The 18,732-nt window shown below is 38.3% G+C and overlaps 1 protein-coding gene across 2 annotated transcripts in view; it reads left to right on the top strand.

Annotated features, from left to right (window-relative positions):
- IQUB (IQ motif and ubiquitin domain containing) overlaps positions 1 to 18,732 on the top strand; it is a 72,208-nt gene that overhangs the window by 32,169 nt on the left and 21,307 nt on the right. For both annotated transcript variants that reach the window (XM_007531684.2, XM_060196501.1), the window contains 4 exons: positions 3,258 to 3,468; positions 9,040 to 9,215; positions 15,525 to 15,695; positions 17,771 to 17,947. In XM_007531684.2, coding sequence (XP_007531746.1) covers positions 3,258 to 3,468; positions 9,040 to 9,215; positions 15,525 to 15,695; positions 17,771 to 17,947 — 735 coding nt within the window. The remainder of the gene's footprint in view (positions 1 to 3,257; positions 3,469 to 9,039; positions 9,216 to 15,524; positions 15,696 to 17,770; positions 17,948 to 18,732) is intronic.

Genomic DNA, 18,732 nt, shown 5'->3' with positions numbered 1-18,732 from the left:
ATTGTTGTTGTCATTGTTGGATAGGACAGAGAGAAATGGAGAGAGGAGGGGAAGACAGAGAGGAGGAGAGAAAGATAGACACCTGCAGACCTGCTTCACCGCCTGTGAAGCAACTCCCCTGCAGGTGGGGAGCCGGGGTTCGAACCGGGATCCTTATGCCTGTCCTTGTGCTTTGCACCACCTGCGCTTAACCCGCTGCGCTACAGCCCAACTCCCCCATTTCCTATTTTTTGTAGTGTTTTAATCATGAAAGATTTTCTCTACATCTATTGAAACAATCATGTGGTTTTCAGCTTTTCTTTCTTCACATTCTTCTTCTTCTTTTTCTTCTTCTTCTTCTTCTTCTTCTTCTTCTTCTTCTTCTTCTTCTTCTTCTCCTTCTCCTTCTCCTTCTCCTTCTCCTTCTCCTTCTCCTTCTCCTTCTCCTCCTTCTTCTTCTTCTTCTTTTTGTTTCTCTAATGTGGTGGATCACACTGACTGATTTATACATGTTGAAGTAGACTTCCATCCCTGGGATAAATCCCACTTGGTAATGATGTACAATCTGGCAAGAATTTTGTTCCAGCTGGCTAGAATTTTGTTCAGTATCTTAGCATCTGTCTTCATCAGAGCTATTGGTCTGTAGTTTTTGTTTGCTTGTTTGTTTTTGTTATGTGTCTGTTTTTCCTGTCAGGGTGATGTTGGTTTCATAGAAGATGATAGGGAGATAAAGATCTTTTGTCCCCAGAGGGACAAAGAATAGGGAACCTTCCAATGGAGGGGATGGGATATGGAACTCTGGTGATAGGAATTGTATTGAATTGTACTTCTCTTAATCCCACAATCTTGTCAATAATTATTAAATCATGAATGAAAAGTAATAAATTAAAAAAAAAGAAGATGGTAGGGAGTATTTCCATGCCTTCAACAGTCAAGAAGAGCTTAAAAAGTATGGTTACAAAACCTTAAATATTTTGTAGAATTTCTCTGTTAAAACGATTGGGCTTGGACTTTCATTGTTGAGAAGGCTCTTGATATCTGATTCAATTTCTTTGGATGTCATTGGTCTAGTCATGTTTTCTAGTTCCTTCTGGTTCTGTTTTGGAACTTTTTTTTTTGTCTCTTTCAAATTCATAGAAGCCTAGCATGATATTTTGGATTTCTGTGGTGTCTGTGATATCTTCTTTTTAATTTACGATTCTATATATTTGAGCCCCCCCCCCCCCCCCACATATGTGATTCTGGCTAGGGGTTAGCCAATTTTGTTTACCTTTTGAAAGAACTAGATTTTGCTTCATTTATCTCTTATATGGTCTTGGGTGGGGGAAGATAGCATAATGGTTATGCAAACTGACTGTCATGCCTAAAGCTCCAAAATCCCAGGTTCGGTTCCTGGAAAACAAGCAACCCCCCCTTTTATATGTTTCTTTTACTTTTAATGTTATTTATTTCTGGTCTTTTAAAAATTATTTCATTCCTTCTGCTTGATTTTAGTTTCCTTTGTTTTTTCTTATTCTTTATTTTTATTTTTTATTTTGCACTGTAGTGTGTGCACTTAAGCAGGTTGTATCACTGCCTGGCCCTGGACAAAAATTATTAAAAAAAAAATTTTTATTAATAAAAGGGAAACACTGAAAGAAACCATAGGATAAGAGGAGTACAACTCCACAAAATTCCCACCACCAGAACTCCATATCCTATCCCCACCTTTGATAGCTTTCCTATTCTTTATCCTTCTGGGAGTAACTTCATGAGATATATAGTCAGGTTGTTTATTTTAAATTTTTATTATTTCCTATTGTGTGCCTTTATGGCTGTGATTTTTCCTGTTAATACTTCCCTGTTTCCCATGTATTCTGATAGATTGTATCATTATTTTCATTTATTTTCAGGAACATTTTAATATTTTTGTCAATCTCTTTTTTGACCTAGTAGTTGTTAAGCAGTGTATTGTTGAGTTTACATACTTTGGGATTTTTTTTTAATCATTTTCTGTTTGTTGTTAAATGTTAAGTTTAAGTACACTGTGGTCTGAGAAGATGTTTGAGATGATTTCAGTGTTCTTGACTTTATGGACACTGTGGCCTGATATAAAGTCTGTCCTTAAAAATGTTTCATGTGAAGGCTAGGGACACAACATAATGGTTATGCAAAAAAGACTCATTTCTGAGGCTCTGAGGTCCCAGGTTTACTCCTCAGTCCCACCATAAACCGGAACTGAGCAGTGTTTCAGTTAGTCTACATCTCTCTCTCCCTCCTCTCTCCCTCTCCCTTTCTCTCTCTCTCTCTTTATCTCTCTCTCTTATTCAAATAAAATAATATATATTAAAAATGTTTCATGTGGACTCAAAAATAATGTGTATTCAGTTCTTTAGAGTGAAAGGTTTTAAAGATATTCAATAGGTCTAGTCTACCCATCTCTTTAATTTTCTGTATCTTTATTAATCCTCTTCCTAGATGATCTGTTTCTCCTATTACTTTGCTTCTGTCAGTGTATTATTGTATCTCTCTCAGCAGATGTTTAACATATTTTGATGGCCCCTAGCCAGGTGCATAGATATTAGTTATTGTTAAGTCCTCTTGGTTGATTGGTCCTCTGAGCATTAAATAATACCCATCCCTATCTTTTATTACTTAATTTCTTTTAAAGCATATTGTATCAGGTAAGAGTACAGCTATTCCTGCTCTCTTTTTGTGTTCCTTTAAACTGCATGATAGTTTTCCATCCTTTCACTTTGAATGTGTTTTTTGTCCTGTCGAGTTAGGTGGGATTCTGACTTTAGTAATTTTTGCCTGAGCCTGATAGCTAACATGCAGGTAGACTAAGAGTATTTATTGTCTAGAAAGATGGTGTCAGAGTTGAGAATGGGAGGAGAAAATTGGATTAAGACAAAGAATAGCTTTTCAAACATGAGAAAAGTATATAAGCAACTTTAATTTTTAACAGGTCTGACCTACGGTCCATGTCTGTTCGTATTTAGCACAGGAGCCTGTGTAACCCCTGAGTCCCTGTTAGTCTGAGCTCATAGTCTGTGGTCACAGCTAGGAACATTCTAGGCTACACTCATTGCATGATCAGTCTTCCTCGAGTGGCAGAATAAGTTGACCCAGCCTCCCTTCAGAGAGTGGGGCAGTCCCTACCATTACAGCTCTACAGTAAGAAGATGCCGATTGTTCAGTAGTTATTGGGATGGAATAGAAGTGATCATTTTTGCTTTTCATTGTTGTTTAATAATGCTGACCATAAACTCTTCCTTTTCTATTTAAATTAACTATAGGTAATAGTATTACAAACATACTATAGACAATGGCATGCTAGGCTATTGGTAGAAGATTTAAAAAGACAAAAGAGAGAAAGACTGAAGTGGGAAGAAGAGGAAGAAGAAAAGAAGTTAAGAGAAAAAGAAAAAATGATGCAATTGGACTATTACCGTAGGCATAATCCTCAGTCACAAGAAGATTTTGAGCTTCTTTATAATGCATTAGAATGTAAGTATGAAGTGGGCTTTGCTTAAAAAATTGTTTATTAGTAAGAAATACATGTTTATTTAGCATTGAGACTTAGAAGGCTTGAGCAGGAGAGCATAGATACTAGTAATACTTTCAGCCAAAGATCAGTTTATCTCTATTTTGGGGAAGGTTGTCTCCTTCAGGGAGTGCACAGTTTCTGGATGGACACACAGGAAGCACTGAGGGAGGAAGAGGATGCTCACTATAGCTGAATGTATCAGCTGAATCAATCCTGGTGATTATGATTACTGGGATAACAGATGTCTCAGCCAGATCCCTCTCACATCCACAGATTTACTTGGGATAGAAGGAAGATATCTTGGAAATCTTAACCTGATAATTATTTAGTCTCTTATTTATTGTTTCCTTGCCAGGATTGCACCATTTTGAACTATTTTCGGTAGAAAGAAAAAACAGAGAACAAAGGAGAGGGAAAAATACCACAGCACGGAAGTGTCCCTCAGTGGTTTTCCTTCTTCAGAATTGTTCTCTGTTCTTTTCCACTTTACTTTACATTTACTTTGATTTCCATTTTTCTCTGATTAAAGCAAAGGTTACTTAAAATTGTCAACAGTTAAATAGAGAATACAGGTATGGTGTCTGTGAACAGCTTGACTGACAGCATAAAAGTAGTCTTTAATAGCAGAACTCTTTTCAGGTAGTATTATAAATTCATGTGTAAGCAAACCAGAGGATATCATAGCCATTTTGTTTGACTAGCAGACAAGTGTGTACAATAATAAAACACATGTTGAATGAATGTCTACCCTTTCTACTACTCAGTAGTGGTATATTAAGTAGCGAAAATTATTTACTTTTTCTAAGCCTCGGTTTTTTCATCTATAAAACACATAACAATTCCTGATATGTTTACTTTAGAGGACTTTTTAAAGGTTAAAAAAATGAAAACATGGCATTAATGAAAGTATTTTTTAAAAAGTAGAGAGATCTAGACCAGAGAGTAGGGCTTGTGCCCCAGTTTGAGCTTGAAACCACAGGAGAGATGCCATGGCACTAGAGGATGATCCATTGCTATTTTGTCTCTCCCTATCTCTGTCCATATCTCTGTCTAAATGACAAATTATCCAGGAGTAGTGAAATCATGCATGTGGGAAGCTCTAGCTGCATCAAAAAAGAAAAAAAAAAAACCTACATAAATGTATAAAGGTTGGTAGGTATGCCTTCTAAGACATATGAATATAAGTCTATTAATATGGTAAATGAGTTTATATGTATTATCTCTATATTTTTTTATTGTTGTTGTAGTTATTATTGTTGTTATTGATGTCGTCATTGTTAGATAGGACAGAGAGAAATGGAGAGAGCCGGAAAAGACACAGATGGGGAGAGAAAGACACCTGCAGACCTGCTTCACCGCCTGTGAAGCAGCTCCCCTGCAGGTGGGGAGCCGCAGACTGGAACCAGGATCTTTATGCCTGTCCTTGTGTTTCGCGCCATGTGCGCTTAATCCGCTGGGCTACCACAGGACTCCCTTATTTTCTATATTTAAACATGACATATTTACACAGAAGTTACATGAAAGTCACAGTTTATACACATTGTATAAGATTTATTCTATTCTGTGAATTCTAAGCTAAAACTTTTAGAATAATTAAAAAATTAATTTGTTATAGTAGAAGTTCTGATTGCTTTCATTACATATTGGAAATGCTTTCTTTGTAAATGCTGCCCTCTTGTGGCTAATAGTAACAATTACATAATTTAACAGAAGAAATGAAGTTTTACTTTTCCACCTGGTAACTTAGTGCCTTGGTAATAAAAGCAGTAATATTGATCTAAGAAAATGAATATAAAATAATAAATGTATAATAGACAATCCTGGTAAACAATTATTGATTTTATTTTTCTCTTTTATTTCTTCTGTTTATCAAGGGTGATATATTGATCTGAATTATCACTCATCTCAAACTCATTATTGTTAGGAAACCTCTTGACAGCATAGATTAGGCTCAGAAACTTTTACTTATTCCTAATTCTCTGTGCATCTCACTTTTAAAACAACCCATATTTAGTCCTATGGCACCTACTAGGACTCTGCTTATCATTACTAGACATTTCTTGAATTTCCTCACACTTAACCTTATTTTGATTTGTTTTATACTATGAATATTACTTAATTTTACTTCACAATATTAGGATACCTTTACTTCTAGTTTCTAGATATTCCTTGTGTCCAGGCTGTTGACATATTTGGGACTGAAGAACTAGCACAGCAATAACACTAGACTTTCATGCCTGAGGGTCAGAGGTCCCAGTTTTTGTATGTGGTACCAGTATAAGTCAGAGATAAGTAGTGCTATAGTCTCTCTTTTTCTTTCCTTCCTCTCTCTCACTCTCTCTGTCTCTCTCTTGCCTCCAGGATTATTGCTGGGGCTCAGTGCCTACACAATGAATCCACTGCTCCTGGAGGCCATTTTTCCCATTTTGTTGCCTTTTTACACTTGTTGTTGTTGTCGTCATCATTATTATTATTGTTGTCATTGCTATTATTGTTGCTGGATATGACAGAGAGAAATCGAAAGAGGAGGGGAGACAGAGGAGAGAAAGACATACACCTGCAGACCTGCTTGACCAGCCATTAAGCGACCCCCTTGCAAGTGGGGAGCCGGGGGCTTGAGCTGGGATCCTTATGCAGGTCCTTGCACTTAGAACCTATAGTGTGCTCTGAAAGGGAAAGACAGAGGTATAGCTGTGGTATTTCTCCCTCTTTCTTTGAATGAAAAAGTCAGCCAGTGAGCAGTGAAATGGCACATGTGTGAGACCCTTCCCCTGCTTCGGTCAGTAAAGTCCATGTGCTCTTCCAGCTGAATATTGCTTGGTTTTTCTCTATTAAAGTTTCCAGTCTGTGGTGAGACTTTGAAGAAGGAAAATAAACTAGGGGCTAGCCAGTGACGTTCCTGCTAGAGTGCATATGCTACCACTTGTAAGGTCCTGGTTTCAATTGCCTAGTCCCAGAGGAAAGCTTCACAAGTAGTGAAGCAGTGCTGAAGGCATCTTTTTCTCTTCCTCTTTATCCCTGGCTTCCTTTTCAATTTCTTTTTCTCTATCAAGTAAATAAATAAATAAATATTAAAAATAAATAAATGCAAATATAACCCAGCGGTGGACAAAATACGGTTTGGAAATTGGAAGTTTAGTTTCTAGTAACTAGTCTTTAGCTTCTGTGGTTCTTTCCAACAGAATACTTTTTTCAAAAAATATTTATTTTAAATATATATTTTAAATTTATTATTGGATAGAGACAGAAAGAAGTCGAGGGGAGGGGGAGAAAAAGAAGGAGAGAGTCAGAGAGACAAGAGTAACACTGCTTCACCACTCCTGAAGCTTTCCCCCTGCAGGTGGACCACGGACTTGAACGTAGGTCCTTGGGCACTATAATGTGTACACTTAACCAGATGCACCACTTCTAGGCTTTTATTTATTTATTTATTTATTTATTTATTTATGAACGAGTAAGATAACTGGAACATCACTCTGGTACTGTGTGAGGGATCAAACTCAGGACCTCTAAGTCCAGTGCTCTAGCCACTGCACTACTGTGACAATTCAGATCTTGAGGGAAGCAGACATTAAGGTGGAGTTAGAAATGCAAGATCAATAACTGAGAGAGAGACATTAAGATGGAGTTAGAAATTCAAGATCAATAATTGAGAGAGAGAGAGAGGAGGGAGCTAGGAAAGGCAAGGGAAGCTTTCAGACTGCTATTCATCTCAGTATCTGAGAAATTTAGGGGGGGATGTAGCAAAGACTACAGAGAACTTCAAATGGATACACTTAGAGAGTCTAAGCCAGGCCAATGGCCTGCTCTCATGAACAGTTGACTAAAAACTAGACCACTGTTTTCTGGGCAGACACAGCCAGGTATGGATTTCTCTGGGGGTACACAGTCACTGAAGCTATATGGAGAGAGTGGGACCTCAGCTCCAACATGGTGGCAAATACAAAGATCTATAGCCGGAACTGTTAACTATCTGTACTTCTTGAAAGAAGAACTCTGAAAGGGAGATGTGAGTAGTTAAAAATCATGGCTGTCACATAATCTAAGGCCTCTATCTTAGATATATCATAGGAATATGTGTATATAAAATTATCTGGAGGATCCAGGATAGTAGAGTATGTTGTAATAGACTTTCATCCCTTTGGTTCAAAAGTTTCCTCTCCAATCCCTGGTACCACCATGAGCCAGAAGTGAGCAGAGCTGTGCTAGAACAGAGTGGACACGTGTTGGTATGCATGAGACTCCTTCTGTTTCATTTGGTTTAAATCCCCCCTGCTTAACACTATTCTATTTACATAACCACTTCATTCTATTTACATAACCACTGTTAACAAGTACCACCTTCCCTCCAAGGCATTGGTGGTTCAGTGATAGGATTCTCGCCTGCTCTGCCCCCCTCCTTGTCACACCCTGATCCCTTCTTTATCACACCCTGATTTTCACCAGTCACTTTTCTCTCCACCCTCTCTATTCACATCCTGTTTCCACCCTACTTGGGAAGTATATATAAAGACAGCATTGTGAGTTTTAGAGTACTTTACCTTTAGTTTAGCTTAGCTCGTCTTAGATTGTGCTGCATCCTGCATGAATAAAGAGATACTGCCTACAGCTCAACCATGAGTCCCTGGTTGTCTGTTACCCACCCGTGAAGCCAGCCCGGCGAAAACAACATAACCTGTCGAAAACAACAGACACGCTTACATGAAAGCTTCATTTACAGTTATCTGCACTTATTTCTGTTGGCTTGTACTTGTTTAACTCTAATTTTATTGTTTTAAAATATTTTTATTATTTTGTTTTCTAGGACAGAGAGAACTTAAGAGGTAAGGTGAGAGAGAGAGAGAGAGAGAGAGAGACTTGAAGCACTACTTCACTGCTTATGAACCCCCATCCCCACCCCCCACCGCCCCTGTCCTACAGATGGGGAATGGAGGCTTGAACCTGGTTCCTTGCTCTTGGTAATGTGTATGCTCAATAGGATGCGCTTGAACCTGGTTCCTTGCTCTTGGTAATGTGTATGCTCAATAGGATGCATCATTGACTGGGTCCATGTTTTATTTATTTATTTATTTTTGTAGTCTTTAGGGGTCAATTCCATCCTATATTGTTTTCTATCCCAAGGGTACAATATAAGTAGTACTCTTCATGTATAATTTTATTTCTATTGATACAAAAATAAAGGTTTGAAGGTAGAGCGCACACTTTGCCTTGGATGAAGATCTGGGTTGGAGCTGTCTGGCCACCAAATGGGAGCACCTTGTACAGTAGGGGTCTCAGGAGGAGTGTGGCAGTGCTGTGCTATTGTTCCTTTTCTGTCTCTTCTCTGACTCTCACCATCTATCTGGAAAAAAAAAAGAGGAATTCTGCTAGGAGCAGTGAAACAGTCATGGAACCCCAGCAAGAACCCTGGCAGTTAAAATATATAAAAAACAAACAAACACTGCCTGTCAGGTTGTGATGGTGAAAATGCTCTATTAAATTAAACAAACAAACAAACAACAAATCAAGAATCTTTCATGCTATTTCTCTAGTCTGGCATCAAGAAGAAGTTTCACGTATTAATGAATGTCTCACTGGAGCTGAAAAGAAAGCTTCTTTGTGTGAAGTTCTGGAAAAAGAGACCCAGATAATTGCTTCCATTGGGAGACACAGAGACATCGCTTATGAGTGGAGGAAAGAAGAAAAAATACATACTTTCTTGGATAAGGTTAGTGAAGTAATGGTTAGTTAAATATGACTATATTCTGAATAATTAAAAACTTACATTATAAGAATTTACATAAATTATGTTTACCATATTGGTGACATAGTTTCTTTAAATTATATAACACACACACACACATATATATGTAATTACTTTTGTCTGATACAGCTTTCAAATTTAACTGCAGAATGGAATAAAAATTGGCAAGTAACATGAAATTAATATGAATTAAATTCATATGTGAAGGCATTTGATTATAAAGGAAAAGTGAAAACACCTTCCTTGAAACTGTCACTTAGGCCTAGGATAGCTATAAAAATTAGAAGAGTTGTATACTGTCATAAAATGTAGAACATTGAAGTCACAGTGTCTGCATTTGGGATTAACCATCCTGAGAAATTATAGGCCAGTGTTTTAGCTTTGATCATTAGCTCATTAGCTGACTAGGTGCTTCTTATCAAAAGATGATTATTGAAAACCATGAATGTGGGGGTTGAGTGCACATGCTACAATGTGCAAGTACCAGGGTTCAGGCCCCCAGGCCTCCAACTGCAGGAAGAAAGCCACATGAACAGTGAAGCAGGTCTGTAGGATGTCTCTGTCTCTTTCCTTCTCTCTCTTTTTTCTTATTTAAATTAAGAAATTATTTATTGTTTATTTATTATTGGATAGAGACAGAGAAAGTGAGAGGGGAGAGGGGAAATAGAGAGGAAAAGACACAGAGACACCTGCAACACTGCTTCACCACTCACAAAGCTCTCCCCTTGTAGGTAAGGACCAGGGGCTTCACTCAACCAGGTTGCCATTGCCTAACCCCTTCTTTTTTCTTCTGTCTCCCCTTTCCTTCTATATTTCTCTCCATCCTATCAAATAAAAAATGAAAAAAAAGTTAACGAAAATAAGTTAAAAAAGAAATGCTTTTAAAAAAGAAAATAAAAAATATGCAATTAATGGAAAAACTAAAGTAATTACCCTTTAATAGTGAAATTGCTTGTTGGATACTGATTCACCTGTTCCCATAGTGATCAATTTCCTTTTATAAACTTTCCAAATAATTCAAAGCCAACATAGCTATAAGAAGAAAGGCACAGAGTTCTGTAAGGTACTTTTCCTGCAGTGATTCTAGTTGTGTTATGCTTGTTATTCAAGAACATTCATTTTTTTCTTTACTTTATTATTTTATTAAAAAAATATTTTCTTATCTTTATTTATTTGATTGAGACAGCCAGATATCGAGAGGGAAGGGGGAGGAGATAGAAGAGAAGAGAGATGGAGATACTTGTGCAGATCTGTTTCACCACTTGTGAAGCTTTCCCCCTGCAGGTGGGGACTGGGGACTTGAACCCCAGTCTTTAGGAATTATAATATGTGTGCTCAACCAAGTGTGACAACATCTGACCCTGGAAAATATTCATTCTTCTCTTTCTCTCTTTCTTTCTTTCTTTCTTTCTTTCTTTCTTTCTTTCTTTCTTTCTTTCTTTCTCCCTTTCTATTGATCTGCTTCTAAGACCCCTTCTGTTTTGATCATCACGTTCAGTTCGCTTGCATTGCTTAATGCTGTGGTCTATTTACATAATCATTGTTTTGTTTGAGACCCGCACTGTTTTCCACCGTTTAATCCCCACTGGTTCGAGTGCTTTTTTCCTTCTTCCCACCCCCTATCCTATGTACATCCTCTTCCGACCTGACACTTCTGCCTCAAGAGATATAAAGGACAGGATTTTCTAATGAATAGAGATTGATTGATTGCACTGCATCCCTGCTCATCAGTAAAGATTGGACTGTGTCCCAGCTCAGCCATGAGTCCCTGGTCGTCTGTCTCCTGCTCGCGAAGCTAGCCCGACACCTTTCTTTCTTTTCCTTCTCTCCTTCCTTCCTTCCTTTCTTCCTTCCTTCCTTCTTTTCCTTTCCTTTCCCTTTCATCCTTTCTTTCTTTCTTTCTTTCTTTCTTTCTTTCTTTCTTTTTTTCTTTCTTTCTTTCCTTCTTTCTTTCCTTCCCTACTTCCTTCCTTCCTTCCTTTCTTCTTTCTTTCTTTCTCTCCTTTCTTTCTTTCTCTCTCTTTCTTTCTTTCTTTCTTTCTTTCTTTCTTTCTTTCTTTCTTTCTTTCTTTTTTGACAACATTTATTCTTAACCATGGTGTTTTTTGTTACTCTAAGTGCTCTCCAAATCATCTTATACACTTTTCCTGTTAAAAAAAAAAGAAAGAAATATATGGATGTCGGGGGGTAGCACAGCTAGTTAAGTGCACATGGTGTGAAGTGCAAGGACTATTGTAAGGATCCCAGTTTGAAACCACGGCTCCCCACCTACAGGGGGGTAGCTTTGCAAGCAGTGAAGCAGGTCTGTAGGTGTCTGTTTTTTCTCTCCTCATCTCTGTCTTCCCCTCCTCTCTCCATTTCTTGCTGTCCTATCCAACAATGACGACATCAATATCAACAACAATAACAACCAAAACAATGATAAAACATCCCATCAGCTGAAAAGGTGCACTGAAGTAAATGAACTAGGAATTTTATTGAAAGGTTATTAAACTTGAATTATTAAAAATGAAATGTTACTAGTCTGAAGAGTAAAAGGTATTATCTACATTCTTGGAAGAAAGAAACTAACATTTAAGAGAGATATCATAAGAAGTGTCTGTGGAAATTAAGCCATTGGTTTGACCTTAGAATATTATAGCAGTAAATAATCTACAATTGATTATGCCTCAAATATTTTTAAAAGACATCTTTGAAAAAATAATGAAACTCTAATAGCATCCTTTGAGGCCTACCCCAGACAAGACTCTATGTATTTAAAACATATTTTAAATGAGTTTTTTTTGGAGTGTGCTATTTTTGGGGGGTCGGGGTGATATTTTTTATTGAGCTATAAGTGAAAGGCAGCAATACAGGAATAATGGGAGGAGATGAGTGATCATATTTTGGGCATCTGCTTTTTTCCCTCTTGCCATGGACCACCATAGCTATGAGCAGCAGGAGAGTTAGGGGTCTCGAAGGCGACCTCCCCAGTGGGTCAGGAGTCAGCGCAAGGGAGAACAGATAGACACCACACTCTATTCAAGGGTGAATCTGGACTCATTTTAATAGTGAAACTGCATTAGCTTTTATACCTTTTTCAGGTTTCATTCAGGTTGCCTAAACAACTAGCTCATGAGGAAGTAGCAATAAGCATCATAGTCTTGTGGCTTTGGCAGGATACATGCTACTCCCTTATTTCTGTAAAGAATGGTACAATACTTAGTATTGCCCTGTTCTCAGGGGAGGTCATACCCAGAATTGTTTTTGACTTTTGCGGAGGGCTCTTTCTATCATTAATCTTCTATGGGGGGCATACGGATCTTTGCCTAGTTGTGGACCACTGCTCATCTAGGTCTGGTACAGTTTAACTATTAATCTTTCTTTGTTTCAATACGTCAACTTGTACCTGGGAGGCCTCAATGTATGCATTCTTTCTTTGAGGGGTAGGTCATAACATGACTTGTTTCGTCCATCTATGGTGACCCACCTTCCCCACTTTCATAATGTAACTTTCAAATATACCCCTGTGTAAGGGAGAGGGGGTGCTTCTGACTCTCCATTCCCACCAGGCACTGCCAAAGCACTATTAATCAATTGTGACAGTATAATTATTTGTAGCAATAACGGGGGGAGAATGCGTTGACCCATTCTCCTTCCTGCCCAGCTTCCTTGAAGTCTGAATGCAGATCCAGAGGAGATGACCCTGTCAGACTCCCTGGCATTCATGATGGGGCACCGCACCCTCTGTCTTTTCTGCTCTGAATTCTGAGCTTACCAGGAAGGTGCCTCATCCCTAGAACCACCTTTGATTGCATGTAAAAGGAGATGCCCATTGAATTATTGTTCATCTTGTTCATGTTTCTTCTGGATCTCCCAGATTCAGGACTTTGGAAACACTGAGAATGTGTTGTGCTTGCTTGAAGAATGAAGTCCAAGAGGTTAGAGGCATGATAACCGATTGCAGACTGATGTTAGATATGCTTACTACTACCAGGCTGACTGCAAACTACTGCAACAAAGGCTCTGACTATTACCTCCAACCCAGTCACATCATCTAACATTCAAACAGTTAATAAATGTCATCAATATAACTTTGTTTCTGATAGACTATAGTTATGAAAAAAAAAAAAACCCAGAAAGTTTATACTATAAAGTAGAAGAGTTAATAGGGAGATTTCTCTGTGAAATATCTAGGTGAATGCATTTTCTCTTAAGTTTCAGGAGGAAACAGAAACAGTGGCAAATAGCCTTAGTCTTCATTAAACATTAAATCAATGCCCTGAGTTTGCAGAAAACTCAACCCATTGCTTACATGTAGTCTGAATTCTCAGCCTGGATCTTCAGCTTGACTTCATAGTATGTGAACTTCATCTCTGACCCTCTCTTTCGGACATGGACTAGATTAAGAGTTACTGATCCAGTTTTGGAAATAAAGTGTGAGAATCATAGCCATCATTAAGGAGGCAGGGATCGCAGCACTGCTAGGATATTTAAATATAGCTTGTTGTTCAACTGTGAACTTGTTATATATTTATTTTTATGGCAAAAGAGTATAACTCATAACCCTTTTCTGTTCTATCTCTGGGTCTAATGCATTCTGTTGCTGAGGAGTTATTCTGATGCAGTCTCCGCCCCCAGGTTTTACTAAGCCACGAGAAACCCTAGCATTGCCCCCTTCAACCAATCCTGGCCCTACACGTCACGCCGCGCGAAACCCTAGCATTGCCCCCTTCAACCAATCCTGGCCCTAAACGTCACCTCTGGTTGTCACCCAATAAAAAGCCCCCTCACCCCCCCCCTCTCTCTGGGCTCTCAGCTCTCCCTTTCTGAGGTCTCGCTCCCTGCTCTCCCCCCCAACCCCCCCCCCCCCCGTGGTCGGCCATTGCTGGCTGGCTCCACGTGGTCTGAACCAACCCCCCCCCCCCCATCCTATAATAAAGATTTGTGTACCCCTTTGCTCTGGACGTCCGCTCTCTTCTCCGCGGTGCAGCCCGACACCAGACCACCTCAACAACAGCATTCAGAGTTGTAAAAACAACTTCACAAAGATTATTCTCAATTTGTCGGATAGGGTTAAGACAAACTTACATAGCCCACTATAATTGAACCAGGCACAGATTTAAGTTCCTTATTGATTTAACATTGGATTAAATTATTAAAAATATCTGAAGTGTAGTCACACACACACACACACACACACACACACACACACACACACACACACACACACACTTTCCAGAAGTTAATGCTAGACAGTTCTGTAGCCTCATTGGACAGAACAATGTTTCAGTTTCCTGACTTGTGAATATAGGTAGCCATTTACATCTGACTATGGATGTGCTTCCTCAAATAATTCTGTATTTATTGTGTATTGGGGGAGTGAGCACATGGCCAGGTTGACTATACTAGACCTACTTGCCAGTTTCTAGATGATTTCCTTTTCTAAGAGTTGAGTCTATGTTCTCAACATTCAACATTATGACCCCCTGGAAAGTTGCCTGAAACCAGGGCTTAAGAGACTAAGAGTTTCTCTTTTGTACTACTGGGTCTGCTCTGTTGCTACAGTGGCAACTGGCATGCATTCTGTGGCTAGTCTTGATATATCATCTCCACATTCTCCACATTCTCCCTCCATCTACCATCTGCCACTTTCACTGACATCTTGAAGGATGCATGTGTCTTTCAGGCAAGCCTGGCTGCACTGGTAATTTTTCTGTGGTTTATTGTTCTTTATATAGTTGTTTTTGGGAGTGCAGTTTGCTTGTGACTATTGTGTTATAACTCTCCCTATGCAAGTCAGATTTTTGTTTCCTTTTGAACATTCCAAAGAGCATACTTTTCACCCAAGGGAGTAATGAGTTACTCCATATGCCTATCAAGTCATTCAGCATACTACTGAGTACACACATGAGTGAATTCTGATCTTGTAGAAATATTTGTAGTAATCAGGATTGACTAGCTCTCATTTTCAAGTTGTCTAAAATTTTTCACTAAGTTGTTTGTGATAGTTTTACCCATAGGGAACATATTATCAATACTAACTTTGAGTGCTTAAGGAAACAACTCACCTGGTAGAGCATCAGATTTGCCCATCCAAGGTCCCCTGATTGATCCTGGCACAGCATGTATCCTGGCACTATATGTAGTGGTGCCCTGGCCTATCTCTCCTTTCTCTTATATGAAACTTCTTGCTCTTATATGTAATGAAGTTTTCAAAAATAAAGTTACCATTTAGTAAAGGAACAAAATAACTTGTCTTTAATTAACTATTTATAAATATATCATTTTAAGTGTTCAGCTCCAACTTCATGGAGAACATCCAATGGCAAAATGATTGAGATGGATACACAGTTCACCATTAGAGCCAGTGAGCTGAAAAGCATCTACAAATGCATTTTACTGAAAAATATCTCTCAAGATGAGAGACTGGATGTACTCTTAACACTCAAACATACAGTGAAGGTATGTTTACTCTCTTTTGTTTTGGGCTATCACTATCAATGAAAAATCAGGTCTTAAGCAAAAAGTTTTATTAAGTCAAATTTTTATAAGAGATTAAATATTTACATATCTGAATTTTATTTTGCCAAAAAAGTCACTTCAGTTTTAACTAAGAGGATAATTTTTTAAACCCCCAAATTCTCATACTACTTGTGATACATAATAAACATAATTACAGCAGGATAACTATTTTAAATATAAATAAGTCTATCTCTATATAATTAATGCAGAAATATGCAAATATATAGGTCAGTACTAATGCTCAATTTAGTTCAATAAAACTGCACTTTTCGTCTGGATTTTGACACTTTTTCAATACGAATCTGTATCAGGCTTAAAGCAGTATGAGTGATAGCAGAATTATTGTTTTTGCTTTTAATTATTGATTTCCTGTGTTTTTAATTATGCATTTAGTGAAATTTGAAGTGAGTGTGACCTGGTTCCCAAGGAACAGAATCTGGCATGGAAATTTGTACAAAGGAAGCTAGTTGAAACCTATTCTTTTTATTTTATTTTATTTTTTATTTTTTTTATTTTCCCTTTTGTTGCCCTTTTTTTTTTTAATTGTTATTGATGTATTAGTTGTTAGGACAGAGAGAAATGGAGAGAGGAGGGGAAGACAGAGGGGGGAAAGAAAGATAGACACCTGCAGACCTGCTTCACTGCCTGTGAAGGGACCCCCCCCCTGCAGGTGGAGAGCCGGGGCCTCGAACTGGGATCCTTACACCGGTCTTTGCACTTTGTGCCAAGTGCTCTTAACCTGCTGCACTACCACCTGCCTGACTCCCGAAGCCTATTCTTAGGAGAACTTCTGTGATGGAATCAAGATAGCAGGATTGATTCTGGTAGAGTCTCAGCAGTGAGTTCAGCCAACTCACGGGAAACTCTAAAACTGACAATACCATCTGAGTTGATACAAGAAGCCAAAGTTTCTTATTCCATACTGACCCATTTACTGGACTAGGAAAACTACTACTAGGTGCTCTTTGATGCCAGTGAATCCACTGTGAGCTGAATGTGGATCACTACTTCATTTACTTTTTGATCTTTCAGATTCTTAACTCTTTTTAAATTTTCTTAGATTTATTTATTCCCTTTTGTTGCACTTGTTTTTATTGTAGTTATTATTGTTGTAGTTATTGATGTTGTAATTATTGATGTCATTGTTGGATAGGACAGAAAGAAATGGAGAGAGTCGGGGAAGACAGAGAAGGGGAGAGAAAGACACTTGCAGAGCTGCTTTAGCGTTTGTGAAGCGAACCCCCTGCAGGTGGGGAGCCAGAGGCTCAAACCGAGATTCTTAGGTTGGTCCTTGTACTTTGCACCACCTGCGCTTAACCTGCTGTGCTACCACCCGATTTTCCAAATTCTTACTTTTATAGGGTTCTGATTCCTACTCTCACAGGATCTCGTGCCTTTATTCCTTCACAGTAGCAGTGGTTTGATCAAGGATGTTTTGGGGGAAGAGATCTTGTCCTCAGATAGGGCTGTTCTTTGCAGCTGATGGCAGCTATTTTTAGCCAAGTTGACATTACTCAACTCATAACCATCTAGAGAGAAATTCAGCTGAGTGTTGAAGAGACTTCTCCCCTGGGCAGGTAGGGAGCCGGGGGCTGGAACCCGGATCCTTACGCAGGTCCTTGTGCATTGCACCATGTGTGCTTAACCTGCTGCGCTACTGTCGGCCCGCAGCACTAATGTTTTTGCAGTGCTTCCCCCACCCAAAAAAATCATGAGAGTAAAGTTTTAAAGTAAGTCTGTGCCCACTCCTAACCCCCAACCACCATAGTTCTCCTAATGTCTAAGAAACAGTTTGATTACCTTTTTTTTTTTCTTTCTTTACTACCATCTCATTTGCTTTAGTCATCTATATTCTACACATGAGGGAAACCATCTGGTAGGTAGCTGTTCTTTTCCCCTAATTTTACCATTCGTATTTTATTTTAAAATCTTGGTTTCAGCTGGTTTGAATAATTTCAGAAGTTTAGTGATTTCTCAAAGTCTACATTGAATTTTTTTGTGTGTGCTTTGTTTAGGAACATGAATGTAAATTGACTCAGGAAATTCTAGAATTGATCGATAGAGAAGTTGACCTTATGATGAGAGGAGTCAGAAACCAAAACCTTGAAGGACTCAGAAAGAGAATTGCAACACTCTTTTTGCAATACATCAAAACACCTCTGTTTAATCCTGAAGTTGCAAGATACCTTAAGGTATTCTACCCCACTTGCTACGCATATCCCTACCCCATTTTCAAAATTCTAAATTCTGACCTAGTGAATTTTGCTGTAACATTTTACTTTGGAGTCCATTTGGAAACCTATCTTATTGGTGTAATTCCCTTTGAATTATTTTCTTTGTACATAAATGAAGGTTGTTTGACAACTTGTGCCTGTATTTTCAGCCTTGAATTATTTCTGAATATCTGAACCCGACTTCCAGTTGGAAATAGTTTTGTTAAGTGGACCACAATCTCTCACATCTTTATGCTTTTGCATGGCCTATTGCTTCCACATGGAATGCTGCCCTCCACTTCATCTAACCAACCTTATTAATTTTATTTTTAAAATATATTTGTTTTATTTTCATGAGAGAGAGATACAGAGAGAAAGACCAGAGCACTGCTCATTTCTGGCTTATTGTTGTGTGGGGAATTGACCCTGTGTCATTGGAGCTTCAAGCATGAAAGGTTTTCCGTATAACCATTACACTATCTACCCTATCCTGTTATTCATTTTCAAAGTTTCAGTCTATGTATTCCATTCTTCATGAGGCCTCAGAATTAAATTCTTGATTTTCCCCAAATATTTATTTTTTAGAGTTTTATTTTATTTTCTTATTTTTTTTTTTTACACATAAGAGAGAGATTTTCACGTGAAATACAGGAAGAGAAACTTGAGAGAGAAACCAGAGCATCACTCTTGGCACATGAAGAGCCAGGGTTAAACTGAGTACCTTATCAGTTTAAATATTTCTGTGTTGCCAAACTCTTCATTTT

Source organism: Erinaceus europaeus, chromosome 8, assembly GCF_950295315.1.
Source record: "Erinaceus europaeus chromosome 8, mEriEur2.1, whole genome shotgun sequence".
Lineage (NCBI taxonomy): Eukaryota > Metazoa > Chordata > Mammalia > Eulipotyphla > Erinaceidae > Erinaceus > Erinaceus europaeus.
Note: the sequence above shows the minus strand (reverse complement) of the source record. Positions and strands in the feature narration are given on the sequence as shown.